The sequence below is a fragment of the Hemiscyllium ocellatum genome, chromosome 35 (genome assembly GCF_020745735.1).
Source record: "Hemiscyllium ocellatum isolate sHemOce1 chromosome 35, sHemOce1.pat.X.cur, whole genome shotgun sequence".
In the NCBI taxonomy this organism is placed as follows: Eukaryota; Metazoa; Chordata; class Chondrichthyes; order Orectolobiformes; family Hemiscylliidae; genus Hemiscyllium; species Hemiscyllium ocellatum.
Window position 1 is genome coordinate 15,167,839 of NC_083435.1, and position 18,214 is coordinate 15,186,052.

Genomic DNA, 18,214 nt, shown 5'->3' on the forward strand with positions numbered 1-18,214 from the left:
CCTTCCAATGCATCCCTGCTGCTCTCCCCTCTTTGGAATCCTAACCGGTTTGAAACATTAATTCTGCTTCGTACTCTCCACACACGCCGCCAGTGTCTCCGGCGATTTCCCCGTTCGTTTCAGATTTCCAGCGTCCGCATTATTTCGCCTCAATTTAACAGGATGCGGGGGTCAGGAGATTGACCCGATTAAAATTCATGGCTGAACCCCCCCCAAAAATGGCAACCCCAATCAGAGCAGGGATCCCGGAATGGGACTGTGTCCTGGAGTTGGTAAGGCCAATGTGTTTCCCCCCCATCCCCCGAAATCAGTCGGTTCCCTCTCGCCCCTCCAGTCTGAAACAAGACAAGGAAACATTTACGAAATCAAAGCCAGCCCCCCCCCCCCCCCCCCCCAATCTCTGTCCTCCACTACACCGTGTGGTGGTATCTGCAGGACTTACACAGGCAGCCCTGATGGTCATACTGCTCCCAACCTGAACCTGACTCACTCGGAGATAGACCGGCCCCCAGGCAGAGTGAAAACCAGGGCCTTCCCCACTCTCTCCAGGAGATCGAAGCCAGAGCAACGCACAGCTCCATCCGAGTTCCGGATTGACTCTCACCCTGTGCTGTCCCTGTCCTGGGAGTGTTTGATGGGGACAGTGTAGAGGGAGCTTTACTCTGTATCTAACCCCGTGCTGTCCCTGTCCTGGGAGTGTTTGATGGGGGAAAGTGTAGAGGGAGCTTTACTCTGTATCTAACCCTGTGCTGTCCCTGTCCTGGGAGTGTTTGATGGGGGACAGTGTAGAGGAAGCTTTATTCTGTATCCAACCCCATGCTGTCCCTGTCCTGGGAGTGTTTGATGGAGACAGTGTAGAGGGAGCTTTACTCTGTATGTAACCCCGTGCTCTCCCTGTCCCTGGGAGTGTTTGATGGGGGACAGTGTAGAGGGAGCTTTACTCCGTATCTAACCCAGTGCTGTCCCTGTCCTGGGAGTATTTGATGAGGGGACAGTGTAGAGGATGCTTTACTCTGTACCTAACCCCGTGTTGTCCCTGTCCTGGGAGTGTTCGACGCCAGTTTTCCTGAAATCGGGAGTTCCCTGTTTCGGATCCTCCCAGCATCCCTCGTGTGTGCGATGGTGAGAAACGTTTGCCAAAAGCATGAGCACCCTGGGTTGGTGCGATCGAGAGTCCCGGTTACATTATCAGCTGGCTGTCGGGGTTTTGTTAGTGTCCCAGAACGTTCCGAGTTAAAGTCCGTGTTTCTCCAATCCTGAGTTGCCCACCGTGTCCGTCCGTATGTCTGTCTGCAGCTCTGGTCACAACCACCAGAAGTACAGCATCACCATGAAGAGGCATATCCCCGTGGCAGCTACTTTGGTAAACCGAGACCGCGAGTTCAGCTCTTTGGCGTCTTGCTGGTATTTCTTAGACAGGGTGGAGAGGTTGCTGGCTTTGGTGTTCAGAGCTGAGGAGGAGGAGGGTCAGAGAGAGAGCTCAGAACACACAGACCCACAACCACACACACGCAGACCCACTGGCACCCACACACACGCACACACAGACCCACACAGACACACACACGTACAGATCCACGCATACACAAACACAGACCCACACACAGACTCGCACACACACCATACTCAAATCCACACACGCACCCCCACACACAGATCCACACACACACAGACCCGCATGCACACACAGACGCACGCAGACAGACACACAGGTACACACACGCACACACACATACAGAGACACATGCACAAACACACACAGATGCGTGCACACACATACACACGCAGCCGCACATGTGTGTGCACACACACAGATGAACATACACACACACAGACGCACGCACACATACATACACAGAAGCATGCACATACATGCACAGACGAACACACACACACACACACACACACACACACACACACACACACACACACACACACACACACACAGCCTCCTACTTCCTCCTCTGTGCTGACTCACAGATCCAACGATCCAATCACTACCCAATGTCCTGCATTACCATTCTCCCTCCAGCGTTTATCCCAGGACTATCCAAACATTCTTAAAGGCAGTATTTCAACATCGATTGTCTAACGAGTAGAAGGCAGAGACTCAGAGAGATATGCAGCACAGAAACAGACCCTTCGGTCCAACCCGTCCATGCCGACCAGATATCCCAACCCAATCTAGTCCCACCTGCCAGCACCCGGCCCATATCCCTCCAAACCCTTCCTATTCATATACCCATCCAAATGCCTCTTAAATGTTGCATTTGTACCAGCCTCCACCACATCCTCTGGCAGCTCATTCCATACACGTACCACCCTCTGTGTGAAAAAGTTGCCCCTTAGGTCTCTTTTATATCTTTCCCCTCTCACCCTAAACCTATGCCCTCTCGTTCTGGACTCCCCCACCCCAGGGAAAAGACCTTGCCTATTTATCCTATCCATGCCCCTCATAATTTTGTAAACCTCTATAAGGTCACCCCTCAGCCTCCGACGCTCCGGGGAAAACAGCCCCAGCCTGTTCAGCCTCTCCCTCGTCATTTTCAGGTTGGAGTGCTACAGGGATCAGTGCTGGGCCCACGGTATTCCCAACCGATAATAAAGACCTGGATGCGGGACAGGTCATGTTCTGCAGTCAGGCTTACGGGTGACACAAATGAGGTGGTAGGCGCAGTGGTGAGGAGGGCCGCAGAGAGAGAGACAGGGAGGTTGTGGGTGAGGGCAAAATACCCGGCAGATGGGACATAACGTGAGAAAGCGTGAGGTTATGTGCACGGGCAGGACAACTGAAGGAGCTGAGAGTGAGGCGCTGGAAAAGCACAGCAGGTCGGGCGGCATCCGAGGAGCAGGAGAGTCAACATTTCGGGCAAACGCTCCTCGGATGCTGCCTGACCCTGCTGCGCTTTTCCAGCGCCACACTCTCGACTCGGATCTCCAACATCTGCAGTCCTCACTTTCTCCTAATGAAAGGAGCTGGATCAATGGGAAAAGATTTGGAAAGAGGCGTAATCAAGTACATCGATCCCTCAAAGTTGCCACCCAAGTGGGAAAGGAAAGCTGCCCGTTGGATGCTGCCTGAACTGCTGTGCTCTTCCAGCACCACTGATCCAGAATCTGGTTTCCAGCATCTGCAGTCACTGTTTTTACCTTGTTAAGAAAGCATGTGGTGTTTTGGCTTTCATTAACAGGGCGATCGGGTTTAAGAGCCGTGAGGTTTAGCTGCAGCTCTCCAAGTCCCTGGGGAGACCACACTCGGAATATTGTGTCCAGCTCTGGTCACCCTACTATAGGAAAGATCCAGAGGCTTTGGAGAGGGTGCAAAGGAGGTTTACCAGGATGCTGCCTGGACTGGAGGGCTTGCCTTATGAAGAAAGGTTGAATAAGCTCGGAACTTTCTCTCTGGAGAGAGGGAGGAAGAGAGGAGACCTGATCGAGGTGTACAAAATAATGAGAGGAATAGATAGAGTCAATAGCCAGAGACTTTTCCCCAGGGCAGGATTCACTGGCACGAGGGGGTCATAGTTTGAAGATATTAGGAGGAAGGTATAGAGGGGATGTCAGAGGTAGGTTCTTTACGCAGAGAGTAGTGAATGCATGGACTGCGTTGCCAGCGGTGGTGGTGGGAGCAGAGTCACTGGGGACATTTAAGTGACTGCTGGCCATGCACATGGATAGCAGGGAGTTGACAGGTGCGTAGGTGAGGTTATTATATTTTACATTAGGATTAAATCTCGGCACAACATCGTGGGCCGAAGGGCCTGTTCTGTGCTGTACTTTTCCGTGTTCGATGTTCTGTAACGGAGGGATTTGAGAATCCGAGTCCGAAAGCTGGCATCGGAGTACAGTGAAAAATCGGGGAGGCACACAGGGATTTAATTACAAAGAGAACGGGGGATACAACTGGGAAAGGCTTTCCTAAAACTGGCCAAGGTGTGAGTCCGAACACAGCTGAGAGCGGGGCTTGGTCTGGGGAGTGAATGGAGGGAGCCCAGGGAAGGTTCCCTGGGGATGGAGGGATTGCCTGACGGGGAGAGGTTGTGTGGGCTCGAAGAACGAGAGGCGACTTAATTGAGGAATACAATATTCTTGGAGGAGATGTGGAGAGATTGCCCTCCCCTCCCCACCTTGTGGGAGAGTCTAGGGCCAGAGGGAGTAATCTCAGGATGGTGGGGGGAGTGGTCACCCAGTTAGGACAGAGGTGAGGAGGAATTTCCTCTCTGAGGGGGGGAGTGAATTCTTTACCGCAGAGGCCTAGAGTGGTAGGTTTTATACCTGAGAGAGAGAAGGGAGGGCGATGGGGAACGAGGCCTGGACTCTCTGAATGGGGGGCAGAGCAGAACCAATGGGCTGAATGGCCTTACTCCAGCTCCGAAAGGTTCTGGTCACCGGCCACCTCACAAAACCCCACCCCACGGCTAACACGGACAGCCAGGAGGCTGGGAGAACACAGCGGGCCAGGAGGTGGGGGAGGTAACCCTTCCAGTGTCACCCTTCGACAGGGACTGGGGGGTGGGTGTGATGGGGGAGCTGCAGATAAAGGGGGGAGGGTGGTGGGGGGGAAGGGTGGTGAGGTGGTGGAGACGGTAGAGGGTACAACCTGGGTTGGTCGAGGGGAGGGGTGAATCCGGTTGGAAGGGAGGGGGAGGGGCTGGGAAAGGAGTCGGGGGATGGGGCGGGAGGTTGTTGGAAATTGGAGAACTCAACGTCGAGTTCCCCCGGTCACCCAGGTGGAGAGAGGAGGAGGGGGTGGTTCCCTCCAATTTGCGGCCTGGTTCGTTGCGGCAATGGAGGAGGCCAAGGGATGGTAATATTGGAAAGGGAGTGGGAAGGGGAGTTGAAACGGACGATGACTGGGAGGTCCGGGCGTCCCCCTCTGGGCCTGGCTGAGATACTAGGCAAACCCTTCCCTAAGTTTGCGTTCGGTCTCCCCGATGTAGAGAAGACCACATCGGGAGCACCCGAGGCAGCCCCACTCCTGTAGGCCATGCCCTGCCGAGAGGGAGGGAGGATAAAGGAAGGTCCCAAATGCTCAGCATCGGGCGCTGCCTCTGTCCGAACGTGGCACAGCCCCTTCCTTCCACACACAGTGTGGTCTGGGTCTCACCACCGGCACAGGGCAGAGCGAACCCTTTCACCAGTGCGCCCCTCGGGGAAGTGTGGGGCAGTGGGACTGTATCCCCCCGCCAAGCCCCTCCCTCCTGACACCCACACCCCTCCCCCCACTGTCGCCCCCACCCGCGCTCTTACCTGAGAGGGCCTCCCCTCGCTGCAGCACCTCCTCGATGTTGGTCACCATGATCTTCTGAACGTCGTGGAGCTCGCTGTTGATGGAGCCCAACTTGCGGCGTGACCAGGAGTCACTGTACGACTTCTTCAGCTTCTGGATGTAGGTGTCTGCGAGGACAGGGGGCCGCGAGGGCCGGGGGGGAAGGTAGTGGGGAGAGAGAGAGAGGGGGGGTGTGGGGAGACGGTGGGAACAAAGTCAGAAAGCGAGCTCTGCCAGCGGCTGACAGGGGGTGCCCAGGAGTAACCTACAATTTCAACGGGCCAAATGGCCTCCAGTACACTGCCTATGGTGGTGCCAATCACATCGGTGTGGGGGCAGAGGACACATGGCCAATGGTCCTGGCACAACCCCGGGGGGAGTGGGCACACTGACCCAGCGGCCAGGCTAAGGACCTGAGCCACCTGGCTGCTCCAGTTGGTGAAAGGAAGCAGAAAGCTGCCGGAGAAACTCAGCAGATCCCGACAGCAGCGGGAGGACAGAGAGAGAGACAGAGGGAACCTCTCCAGTCCGGGGAAGACCCATCTTCAGGACGGGGGATTGAAACTGCACCACCCCCTCCCCGCAGGAATCTGTGCAATCAGCGAGATTCCTCCAACAACCTCTCGATTGGTTTCAGATCATCAGCATCCACAGGATTGGTTTAATTCAAAGGCTCCGGGTTTGAGGGAGTGCCGCTCTGTCAGAAGGTCAGTACTGAGGGAGTGCCGCACTGTCAGAGGGTCAATACTGAGGGAGTGCCGCTCTGTCAGAGGGTCAATACTGAGGGAGTGCCGCACTGTCAGAGGGTCAATACTGAGGGAGTGCCGCACTGTCAGAGGGTCAATACTGAGGGAGTGCCGCACTGTCAGAGGGTCAGTACTGAGGGAGTGCCGCACTGTCAGAGGGTCAGTACTGAGGGAGTGCCGCACTGTCAGAGGGTCAGTACTGAGGGAGTGCTGCACTGTCAGAGGGTCAGTACTGAGGGAGTAGCGCACTGTCAGAGGGCCAGTGCTGAGGGAGTGCCACATTGTCAGAGGGTCAGTACTGGGGGAGTGCCACACTGTCAGAGGGTCAGTACTGAGGGAGTGCCGCACTGTCAGAGGATCAGTACTGAGGGAGTGCCTCACTGTCAGAGGGTCAGTCCTGTGGGAGTGCCACACTGTCAGAGGATCAGTACTGAGGGAGTGCCGCACTGTCAGAGGGTCAGTACTGAGGGAGTGCCTCACTGTCAGAGGGTCAGTACTGAGGGAGTGCCTCACTGTCAGAGAATCAGTACTGAGGGAGTGCCGCACTGTCAGAGGGTCAGTACTGAGGGAGTGCCACACTGTCAGAGGGTCAGTACTGAGGGAGTGCCTCACTGTCAGAGGGTCAGTACTGAGGGAGTGCCACACTGTCAGAGGGTCAGTACTGAGGGAGTGCCGCACTGTCAGAGGGTCAGTACTGAGGGAGTGCTACACTGTCAGAGGGTCAGTACAGAGGGAGTGCCACACTGTCAGAGGGTCAGTACAGAGGGAGTGCTGCACTGTCAGAGGGTCAGTACTGAGGGAATGTTGCACTGTCAGAGGGTCAGTACTGAGGGAGTGCCACACTGTCAGAGGGTCAGTACTGAGGGAGTGCTGCACTGTCAGAGGGTCAGTACTGAGGGAGTGCCACACTATCAGAGGGTCAGGACTGAGGGAGTGCTGCACTGTCAGAGGGTCAGTACTGAGGGAGTGCCGCACTGTCAGAGGGTCAGTACTGAGGGAGTGCCGCACTGTCAGGGGGTCAGTACTGAGGGAGTGCTGCACTGTCAGAGGGTCAGTACTGAGGGAGTTCCGCATTGTCAGAGGGTCAGTACTGAGGGAGTTCCGAGCTGTCAGAGGGTCAGTGCTGAGGGTGCGCCGCACTGTCAGAGGGTCAGTACTGAGGGAGTGCTGCACTGTCAGAGGGTCTGCACTGAGGGAGAGTCACTGTCAGAGGGTCTGCACTGAGGGAGAGCCACTGTCAGAGGGTCAGTACTGAGGGAGTGCCGTACTGTCAGAGGGTCAGTACTGAGGGAGTGCTGCACTGTCAGAGGGTCAGTACTGAGGGAGTGCCACATTGTCGGAGGGTCAGTACTGAGGGAGTGCTGCACTGTCGGAGGGTCAGTACTGAGGGAGTGCTGCACTGTCGGAGGGTCTGTACTGAGGGAGTGCCACACTGTCAGAGGGTGGTTATGTTTGAATGATTCAGCCAGTTGCGAATTGTGCTGCCCTTCGGGGTAAACATCAGCGATTGTGGAGCACTGTTTCCGAGTGGAGTGAGGAAGCTCTGCCCATGTCCCACATTAATCCCTCAATGCCCATGCAGAGGGGAAACGGCCAGATCAGAATACAGCCGCCTGCAGCCTGTGGGAGCCTGCAGCAAGGGCTCCCCTCTGCTGGGGTGGGGTGGGTGGTGACAGGCGCCAGTAAAAGGCAGGTGCAGACCGAAGCCGGCACGGGTTAATCCGCTGAGTGTGACCCAGCCGTGAACCGTGCTGGATTACCGTGTCGGATCGGGGAATGCTCCAGGGAATGGATGGCTGCTGCTGTCTCTGCTTCCCAGGGAGCTGTCACCACGGTAACCCTCCCTGGAGAGGCATCTGCTTGTGTTTACACAGCCACCCGCTCACTCCCTCGGCAAACAGCCTCACGATGTGTCTCTCAGGTTACGCGGCTCCTTTCGGGCAGAACTAACCCCCCCTCCCTCCCTCCCTCGGCCTCCTCCTCCTGGGATTCCCCTCTCCCCCACCACCACCCGGCTCGCTCACCCACGAAGGCAGCTTCTGTGCGCTTACACCACACCTGGACCCCACACCCAGCAGGTCCTGCTCCCCCTCCACACCCCCACCCCCCTCCAACACTCCCCCCACCCACAAGCTCAGGGAGTAACCGAGGGTGAAACAGTCTGCCACTGTGGCGGGCAACGCCAAAACCAATATCCCTGAGACCGCTCCAACGCTGGGCATCCCGCGGGGGTCAACGGGCACTCAAACATCCCGCAGTCATCTCCGAGATGTCCTATCAAATAAAAAAGAGGGGCAGTACGGTGGCTCAGTATAGTGTTCAGGAATGTGTAGGTTAGGGTGGATTGGCCGTGCTAAATTGTCCCATAAGTGTTCAGGGATGTGTAGGTTAGGGTGGATTGGCCGTGCTAAATTGTCCCATAAGTGTTCAGGGATGTGTAGGTTAGGGTGGATTGGCCGTGCTAAATTGTCCCATAGTGTTCAGGGATGTGTAGGTTAGGGTGGATTGGCCGTGCTAAATTGTCCCATAGTGTTCAGGGATGTGTAGGTTAGGGTGGATTGGCCGTGCTAAATTGTCCCATAGTGTTCAGGGATGTGTAGGTTAGGGTGGATTGGCCGTGCTAAATTGTCCCATAAGTGTTCAGGGATGTGTAGGTTAGGGTGGATTGGCCGTGCTAAATTGTCCCATAAGTGTTCAGGGATGTGTAGGTTAGGGTGGATTGGCCGTGCTAAATTGTCCCATAGTGTTCAGGGATGTGTAGGTTAGGGTGGATTGGCCGTGCTAAATTGTCCCATAGTGTTCAGGGATGTGTAGGTTAGGGTGAGTTGGCCGTGCTACATTGTCCCATAGTGTTCAGGGATGTGTAGGTTAGGGCCGATTGTCCGTGCTAAATTGTCCCATAGTGTTCAGGGATGTGTAGGTTAGGGTGGATTGGCCGTGCTAAATTGTCCCACAGTGTTCAGGGATGTGTAGGTTAGGGTGGATTGGCCGTGCTAATTTGTCCCACAGTGTTCAGGGATGTGTAGGTTAGGGTGGGATTGGCCGTGCTAAATTGTCCCATAGTGTTCAGGGATGTGTAGGTTAGGGTGGGATTGGCCGTGCTAATTTGTCCCACAGTGTTCAGGGATGTATAGGTTAGGGTGGGATTGGCCGTGCTAATTTGTCCCACAGTGTTCAGGGATGTGTAGGTTAGGGTGGGATTGGCCGTGCTAATTTGTCCCACAGTGTTCAGGGATGTGTAGGTGAGGTGAATTAGTCAGGGGTAAATATTGAGTAACAGGGTAGGGGAATGGGTCTGGGCAGGTTACTCTTCAGAGGATTGGTGTGGTCTTGTTGGGCCGAAGGGCCTGTTTACACACTGTATGGAATCGAATTCTCGTCCCAAGTGAGGTCAATCCCCAGACATGTATTCTTACAAAAAACAAAAGAGCCATCCTGCCCCTCATCAGGACCTCTGCAAGAATGCCAATTTATCAGGGGGAGCAGCTGTGTCTGTTGAATAGGAAAAGGCTGCTGATTGGCTCGGTGGTCAGCTGAGGGGGTCAGATTGTCAACAGGTTGGTCGAGGCGTTGCCATGGTGAATGCACTAGGGAACCACGGCCCTCACGACTTGCCCGTGTGCTCCAGTCGGAGTTTGGGATTCTTGCGATTCTGTCCTGGTGACTGCAGGATGGAAGCCTTCCACAGCTCCCCTCCTCCACCCTGCCCTCCCTCAGCCTGCCACCTTGACAACGGTAGGGGGGGGAGGGCAGTGATGGGGGCTAACCCAGGCCAGGAACGTGTTGGCGCGCCCTGTTTTCTGGGAACAAGTGGGTTGTCTGTGCCGAGACCGAGCGGGTGTTCTCCTGGCCAAGGGCGGATCTGGCTGCGGGTTACGCACCACTGGGCGGGTGGTGGTGGTGGGTGGGGAGTGGAGGGATCCTCCACACAACCTCCCAGCCATCCCCCTCCCCTCCGTCCAATTCCATCCCCACCCCTCCTGTATCGCCCACTGACTCACCAAACTCGATGAAAACGTAGGGCCTGGAGACGGTAGCGACCTTTCTGATGTACAGCTCACTGAACTCAGCCTGCAGATCGTCCAGGAAGGCGTAGGCCATCTTTTTGGCGTAGTTCCCCTCGCACAGGACCAAGTAGCAGACCCCCCGGTCTATCAGGTAGCTGCCCGTAGACACAGAGAGAGAGAGAGAGAGATGCCAGTGTGACAGACCCACAGTCAGGGAACCAACATCGGGCAATGCAGGGTGAGCAGGGGGTTTGATGGGATGGGTTCGGGGTTGTTGGAGGGGTGGGGGGATGCGGGCAGAGATCACCTCTGTACGATCAGCACAGACACAGCAGCAGACTGAGGCAATTCGGCCCATCCTGCCTGCACCGGTTCTATCCCACCTCCTGCCTTTTCTCCATATCCCCGCACACCCTTTTTAACATCAAGACAAATTCCCCTCAACTGAACCTGCCTCCATCACATTTCCAGGCAGCGCATTCCCCCCCCACCGCGCTGGGTGAAAATGTTCATTCTCTCCTCCCCGCACGTCCCTTGGCATCGACCAGCCCCCACCCCTTCCCCCCCCCCCCCCTCCTTATTCTTTCACGAGCTTCTCCCCCCCCCGCCATCTGCTCCCTGCAGCCCGCTCGCAGCTCTGCAAACCTCTCACCTCAGCCTTCCCCCTCCCCAGGGAGAGAGCCGCTCGCACCTTCTTTAACCCACGCTCACCGCTAACCTTCCGCATCCCTGGAACCGTCCCTTGCAAATCGCTTCTGCCCTGTCCCTCGGGCGCTCACAGCTTCCCAACCCCGCAGGCACCCAGACCCGGGACTCAATACTCCAGCTGAGGCCTACCCAGCGGACTCGTGCAAGCTGAACATCTCCTCCGCCCCCAACTCTGTCGGAAACGTGCGACCCCTTACTCTGAGATTACACAGGGGAAGCAATCTCCCCACACCTACCCCCGTCAACACCCCAAAGAAAGTTGAATTTTTCAGTAACAATATTCTAAATCCAGTTCCACCCTATTCCAGTGAATACAGGCGCACCTTCTTGCAGTGAGACAGTACGTTCTCAGTGCTCCAACTCAAAGTAAGAGCCAATCCTGAAAGAAGGTGATGAGTGAACCACTCTGGTCAGCAGGGTTAGCTGCAGTCTGTCTGGTCTGCATGACGCAGTAGGGAATCCAGGAACCCATGGGAATTAGAGTGAGAGAGTCACAGAGATGTACAGACCCTTCAGTCCAACCCATCCAGATATCCCAACCCAATCCAGACCCACCTGCCAGCACCCGGCCCATATCCCTCCAAACCCTTCCTATTCATATACCCATCCAAATGCCTCTTAAATGTTGCAATTGTACCAGCCTCCATCACATCCTCTGGCAGCTCATTCCATACACGTACCACCCTCTGTGTGAAAAAGTTGCCTCTTTTATATCTTTCCCCTCTCACTCTAACCCTCTAGTTCTGGACTCCCCGACCCCAGGGAAAAGACCTTGTTTATTTACCCTATCCGTGCTCCTCATGATTTTGTAAACCTCTATAAGGTCACCCCTCAGCCTCCGACACTCCAGGGAAGACAGCCCCAGCCTATTCAGCCTCTCCCTGTAGCTCAGATCCTCCAACCCTGGCAACATCCTTGTAAATCTTTTCTGAACCCTTTCACGTTTCACAACATCTTTCCAATAGAAGGAGACCAGAATTGCATGCAATATTCCAACAGTGGCCTAACCAATGTCCTGTACAGCCGCAACATGACCTCCCAGCTCCAGTACTCAATACTCTGACCAATAAAGGAAAGCATACCAAACACCGCCTTCACTATCCTATCTACCTGTGACTCCAATTGTTTCAGGAAATTTGAGACCAATGCAGTGTGACTGACGTTCTAGGGAGAAAGGCCCTATGATGTGGGTGGGAAAGGCGTGCTTCCCATAGCATACCCACTGACAAGAATGTCAAGAGTAAGACGGTCTGTAATTCCTGGGCCTTGGATGAGACATACCCAGGATGCAACATCAGCTACAGCACCCAATGGTGCACAGTGCAGTATGTCGCAGTCACAATCCAGGAAGTGATCCGAGCTGGAATTATCATTCCCCAGACGCCTGATAAGCAGCAAGGACAGGCGGGGTCAGTGCAGGACCAGACGGATGGACTCGGGAACTGTCATTCAGCTCAGCGCATGGAGCTCTGTACTCACACAGTAACTGGGGGGTAACAGCTTCCCAATGTCCCTCAGTGTTACCCTCAGCACCTACACTCACACAGTAACTGGGGGGTAACAGCCTCCCAACGTCCCTCAGCGTTACCCTCAGCACCTACACTCACACAGTAACTGGGGGGTAACAGCCTCCCAATGTCCCTCAGTGTTACCCTCAGCACCTACACTCACACAGTAACTGGGGGGTAACAGCCTCCCAATGTCCCTCAGTGTTACCCTCAGCACCTACACTCACACAGTAACTGGGGGGTAACAGCCTCCCAATGTCCCTCAGTGTTACCCTCAGCACCTACACTCACACAGTAACTGAGGGGTAACAGCTTCCCAATGTCCCTCAGTGTTACCCTCAGCACCTACACTCACACAGTAACTGAGGGGTAACAGCTTCCCAATGTCCCTCAGTGTTACCCTCAGCACCTACACTCACACAGTAACTGAGGGGTAACAGCTTCCCAATGTCCCTCAGTGTTACTCTCAGCACCTACACTCACACAGTAACTGAGGGGTAACAGCTTCCCAATGTCCCTCAGTGTTACCCTCAGCACCTACACTCACACAGTAACTGGGGAGTAACAGCCTCCCAATGTCCCTCAGTGTTACCCTCAGCACCTACACTCACACAGTAACTGGGGAGTAACAGCTTCCCAATGTCCCTCAGTGTTACTCTCAGCACCTACACTCACACAGTAACTGGGGGGTAACAGCTTCCCAATGTCCCTCAGTGTTACCCTCAGCACCTACACTCACACAGTAACTGAGGGGTAACAGCCTCCCAATGTCCCTCAGTGTTACCCTCAGCACCTACACTCACACAGTAACTGAGGGGTAACAGCTTCCCAATGTCCCTCAGTGTTACCCTCAGCACCTACACTCACACAGTAACTGAGGGGTAACAGCTTCCCAATGTCCCTCAGTGTTACCCTCAGCACTTACACTCACACAGTAACTGGGGGGTAACAGCTTCCCAATGTCCCTCAGTGTTACTCTCAGCACCTACACTCACACAGTAACTGGGGGGTAACAGCTTCCCAATGTCCCTCAGTGTTACCCTCAGCACCTACACTCACACAGTAACTGAGGGGTAACAGCTTCCCAATGTCCCTCAGTGTTACCCTCAGCACCTACACTCACACAGTAACTGAGGGGTAACAGCTTCCCAATGTCCCTCAGTGTTACCCTCAGCACTTACACTCACACAGTAACTGGGGGGTAACAGCTTCCCAATGTCCCTCAGTGTTACTCTCAGCACCTACACTCACACAGTAACTGGGGGGTAACAGCTTCCCAATGTCCCTCAGTGTTACCCTCAGCACCTACACTCACACAGTAACTGAGGGGTAACAGCTTCCCAATGTCCCTCAGTGTTACCCTCAGCACCTACACTCACACAGTAACTGGGGGGTAACAGCTTCCCAATGTCCCTCAGTGTTACTCTCAGCACCTACACTCACACAGTAACTGGGGAGTAACAGCTTCCCAATGTCCCTCAGTGTTACCCTCAGCACCTACACTCACACAGTAACTGGGGGTAACAGCTTCCCAATGTCCCTCAGTGTTACCCTCAGCACCTACACTCACACAGTAACTGGGGGGTAACAGCTTCCCAATGTCCCTCAGTGTTACTCTCAGCACCTACACTCACACAGTAACTGGGGGGTAACAGCTTCCCAATGTCCCTCAGTGTTACCCTCAGCACCTACACTCACACAGTAACTGGGGGGTAACAGCTTCCCAATGTCCCTCAGTGTTACTCTCAGCACCTACACTCACACAGTAACTGAGGGGTAACAGCTTCCCAATGTCCCTCAGTGTTACCCTCAGCACCTACACTCACACAGTAACTGAGGGGTAACAGCTTCCCAATGTCCCTCAGCGTTACCCTCAGCACCTACACTCACACAGTAACTGGGGAGTAACAGCTTCCCGATGTCCCTCAGTGTTACCCTCAGCACCTACACTCACACAGTAACTGGGGGGTAACAGCTTCCCAATGTCCCTCAGTGTTACCCTCAGCACCTACACTCACACAGTAACTGGGGAGTAACAGCCTCCCAATGTCCCTCAGTGTTACCCTCAGCACCTACACTCACACAGTAACTGAGGGGTAACAGCTTCCCAATGTCCCTCAGTGTTACCCTCAGCACCTACACTCACACAGTAACTGTGGGGTAACAGCTTCCCAACGTCCCTCAGTGTTACCCTCAGCACCTACACTCACACAGTAACTGGGGGGTAACAGCTTCCCAATGTCCCTCAGTGTTACTCTCAGCACCTACACTCACACAGTAACTGGGGGGTAACAGCTTCCCGATGTCCCTCAGTGTTACCCTCAGCACCTACACTCACACAGTAACTGGGGGGTAACAGATTCCCAATGTCCCTCAGTGTTACTCTCAGCACCTACACTCACACAGTAACTGGGGGGTAACAGATTCCCAATGTCCCTCAGTGTTACTCTCAGCACCTACACTCACACAGTAACTGGGGGGTAACAGATTCCCAATGTCCCTCAGTGTTACTCTCAGCACCTACACTCACACAGTAACTGAGGGGTAACAGCTTCCCAATGTCCCTCAGTGTTACCCTCAGCACCTACACTCACACAGTAACTGTGGGGTAACAGCTTCCCAATGTCCCTCAGTGTTACCCTCAGCACTTACACTCACACAGTAACTGGGGGGTAACAGCTTCCCAATGTCCCTCAGTGTTACCCTCAGCACCTACACTCACACAGTAACTGTGGGGTAACAGCTTCCCAACGTCCCTCAGTGTTACCCTCAGCACCTACACTCACACAGTAACTGGGGGGTAACAGCTTCCCAATGTCCCTCAGTGTTACCCTCAGCACCTACACTCACACAGTAACTGGGGGGTAACAGCTTCCCAATGTCCCTCAGTGTTACCCTCAGCACCTACACTCACACAGTAACTGTGGGGTAACAGCTTCCCAACGTCCCTCAGTGTTACCCTCAGCACCTACACTCACACAGTAACTGGGGGGTAACAGCTTCCCAATGTCCCTCAGTGTTACCCTCAGCACCTACACTCACACAGTAACTGGGGGGTAACAGCTTCCCAATGTCCCTCAGTGTTACTCTCAGCACCTACACTCACACAGTAACTGGGGGGTAACAGCTTCCCAATGTCCCTCAGTGTTACTCTCAGCACCTACACTCACACAGTAACTGGGGGGTAACAGATTCCCAATGTCCCTCAGTGTTACTCTCAGCACCTACACTCACACAGTAACTGGGGGGTAACAGCTTCCCAATGTCCCTCAGTGTTACCCTCAGCACCTACACTCACACAGTAACTGGGGGGTAACAGCTTCCCAATGTCCCTCAGTGTTACTCTCAGCACCTACACTCACACAGTAACTGAGGGGTAACAGCTTCCCAATGTCCCTCAGTGTTACTCTCAGCACCTACACTCACACAGTAACTGAGGGGTAACAGCTTCCCAATGTCCCTCAGTGTTACCCTCAGCACCTACACTCACACAGTAACTGGGGGGTAACAGCTTCCCAATGTCCCTCAGTGTTACCCTCAGCACCTACACTCACACAGTAACTGGGGAGTAACAGCTTCCCAATGTCCCTCAGTGTTACTCTCAGCACCTACACTCACACAGTAACTGGGGAGTAACAGCTTCCCAATGTCCCTCAGTGTTACCCTCAGCACCTACACTCACACAGTAACTGAGGGGTAACAGCTTCCCAATGTCCCTCAGTGTTACCCTCAGCACCTACACTCACACAGTAACTGAGGGGTAACAGCTTCCCAATGTCCCTCAGTGTTACTCTCAGCACCTACACTCACACAGTAACTGGGGAGTAACAGCTTCCCAATGTCCCTCAGTGTTACCCTCAGCACCTACACTCACACAGTAACTGGGGGGTAACAGCTTCCCAATGTCCCTCAGTGTTACTCTCAGCACCTACACTCACACAGTAACTGGGGAGTAACAGCTTCCCAATGTCCCTCAGTGTTACCCTCAGCACCTACACTCACACAGTAACTGAGGGGTAACAGCTTCCCAATGTCCCTCAGTGTTACCCTCAGCACCTACACTCACACAGTAACTGAGGGGTAACAGCTTCCCAATGTCCCTCAGTGTTACCCTCAGCACCTACACTCACACAGTAACTGAGGGGTAACAGCTTCCCAATGTCCCTCAGCGTTACCCTCAGCACTTACACTCACACAGTAACTGGGGGGTAACAGCTTCCCAACGTCCCTCAGTGTTACCCTCAGCACCTACACTCACACAGTAACTGGGGGGTAACAGCTTCCCAATGTCCCTCAGTGTTACTCTCAGCACCTACACTCACACAGTAACTGGGGGGTAACAGCTTCCCAATGTCCCTCAGTGTTACTCTCAGCACCTACACTCACACAGTAACTGGGGGGTAACAGCTTCCCAATGTCCCTCAGTGTTACCCTCAGCACCTACACTCACACAGTAACTGGGGGGTAACAGCTTCCCAACGTCCCTCAGTGTTACCCTCAGCACTTACACTCACACAGTAACTGGGGGGTAACAGCTTCCCAATGTCCCTCAGCGTTACCCTCAGCACCTACACTCACACAGTAACTGGGGGGTAACAGCTTCCCAATGTCCCTCAGTGTTACCCTCAGCACCTACACTCACACAGTAACTGGGGGTAACAGCTTCCCAATGTCCCTCAGTGTTACCCTCAGCACCTACACTCACACAGTAACTGGGGGGTAACAGCTTCCCAATGTCCCTCAGCGTTATCCTCTGCTGAAGTTGCTCCCCTATGGCCAGGGTGACCAGATATTCTGGCATTGGCCCCCTCCTCCCCCTCGCGGGTCCCTGCACAGTAACGCTGCTGCACCGCACCCACACCAATCCATCACCCTGCGCTCCCTGATACCTACTGAAACATCAGGAGGCCGGTCTCCAGGGTGCACCGGGTCGGAGAATGTTCCGTCAACTTCCGGAAGAGCTGCTTGGCCTGGTTCTGATACTCCTGCAGGTTTCGCCCTGACTGTAAGGACAAACAGCATTACTCACCGACCATTCGGCCTATCCAACACCTGCCTGCCCGTTTTTAAGAGCACAACCCTCCATCTGACTCCACCTGTCCCCTCTCCCCCACCTCGATCCCCTGAGTCTTGGAAGCTGATTTCCCTTTGAGCGCTGGTCCCATTTCCAATCCTCCTGAGCCCTCAACGTCTTCAGAACATCGAGGAGGGTTTGCGGGGGTGGTACTTGTCACGGATTGGGACAATCCCATCAGATTCCCCGCTCCCCTCACTCCGTCCCTACCCTCTCTGTCCCAGGGAGAATCGATCCCCCAGCTTCTCCCACCGAACCCAATGGGTCAAACCCTCGCAAACATTGCCTAGAAAAATCCTGTGTCACTTTAATTAGATTAGATTACTTACAGTGTGGAAACAGGCCCTTCGGCCCAACAAGTCCACACCGACCCACCGAAGCACAACCCACCCATACCCCTACATTTACCCCTTACCTAACACTACAGGAAATTTACCATGGCCAATTCACCTAACCTGCACATCTTTGTGGGAGGAAACCGGAGCACCCGGAGGAAACCCACGCAGACACGGGGAGAATGTGCAAACTCCACACAGTCAGTCGCCTGAGGCGGGAATTGAACCCGGGTCTCTGGCGCTGTGAGGCAGCAGTGCTAACCACTGTGCCACCGACTTCCTGCCTCTCAAAGACCCTTTCAGGGCTGGGACCCATGCACTGGCCGTTTCTTAACCAGAGTTACATAAGCTCCCTCTAACACCCCCATAATTCGCACTCCACTCTTTTGTGGTCTGGGAGATACCACACAGTCAGCTCACCGTCCCTTCACTACACCCTGTGTTACATACAGAGCCCCCAGTCTTTGGCCCACACATCTCAGCTACCTCACTACATTTCCAATCTGAAGCCCTTCTGGCGTAATTTCCAACCTTCCCATTATCAGTGCGAGCTGTTCGCCTGTCTTC

General features: G+C 54.5%; 1 protein-coding gene across 1 annotated transcript in view; it reads right to left on the bottom strand.

The window, feature by feature from the left end:
• Positions 1-392: 392 nt before the first annotated feature.
• Positions 393-18,214, bottom strand: part of LOC132832435 (vesicle-trafficking protein SEC22b-like) — a 57,578-nt gene continuing 39,756 nt past the window's right edge. The window contains exons 2-5 of the mRNA XM_060850419.1: positions 17,132-17,241; positions 10,017-10,177; positions 5,251-5,397; positions 393-1,451 (exon numbers count right to left, since the gene is read on the bottom strand). Of these exons, the coding sequence (XP_060706402.1) occupies positions 1,303-1,451; positions 5,251-5,397; positions 10,017-10,177; positions 17,132-17,241 (567 nt within the window). The 3' untranslated portion in view covers positions 393-1,302. The remainder of the gene's footprint in view (positions 1,452-5,250; positions 5,398-10,016; positions 10,178-17,131; positions 17,242-18,214) is intronic.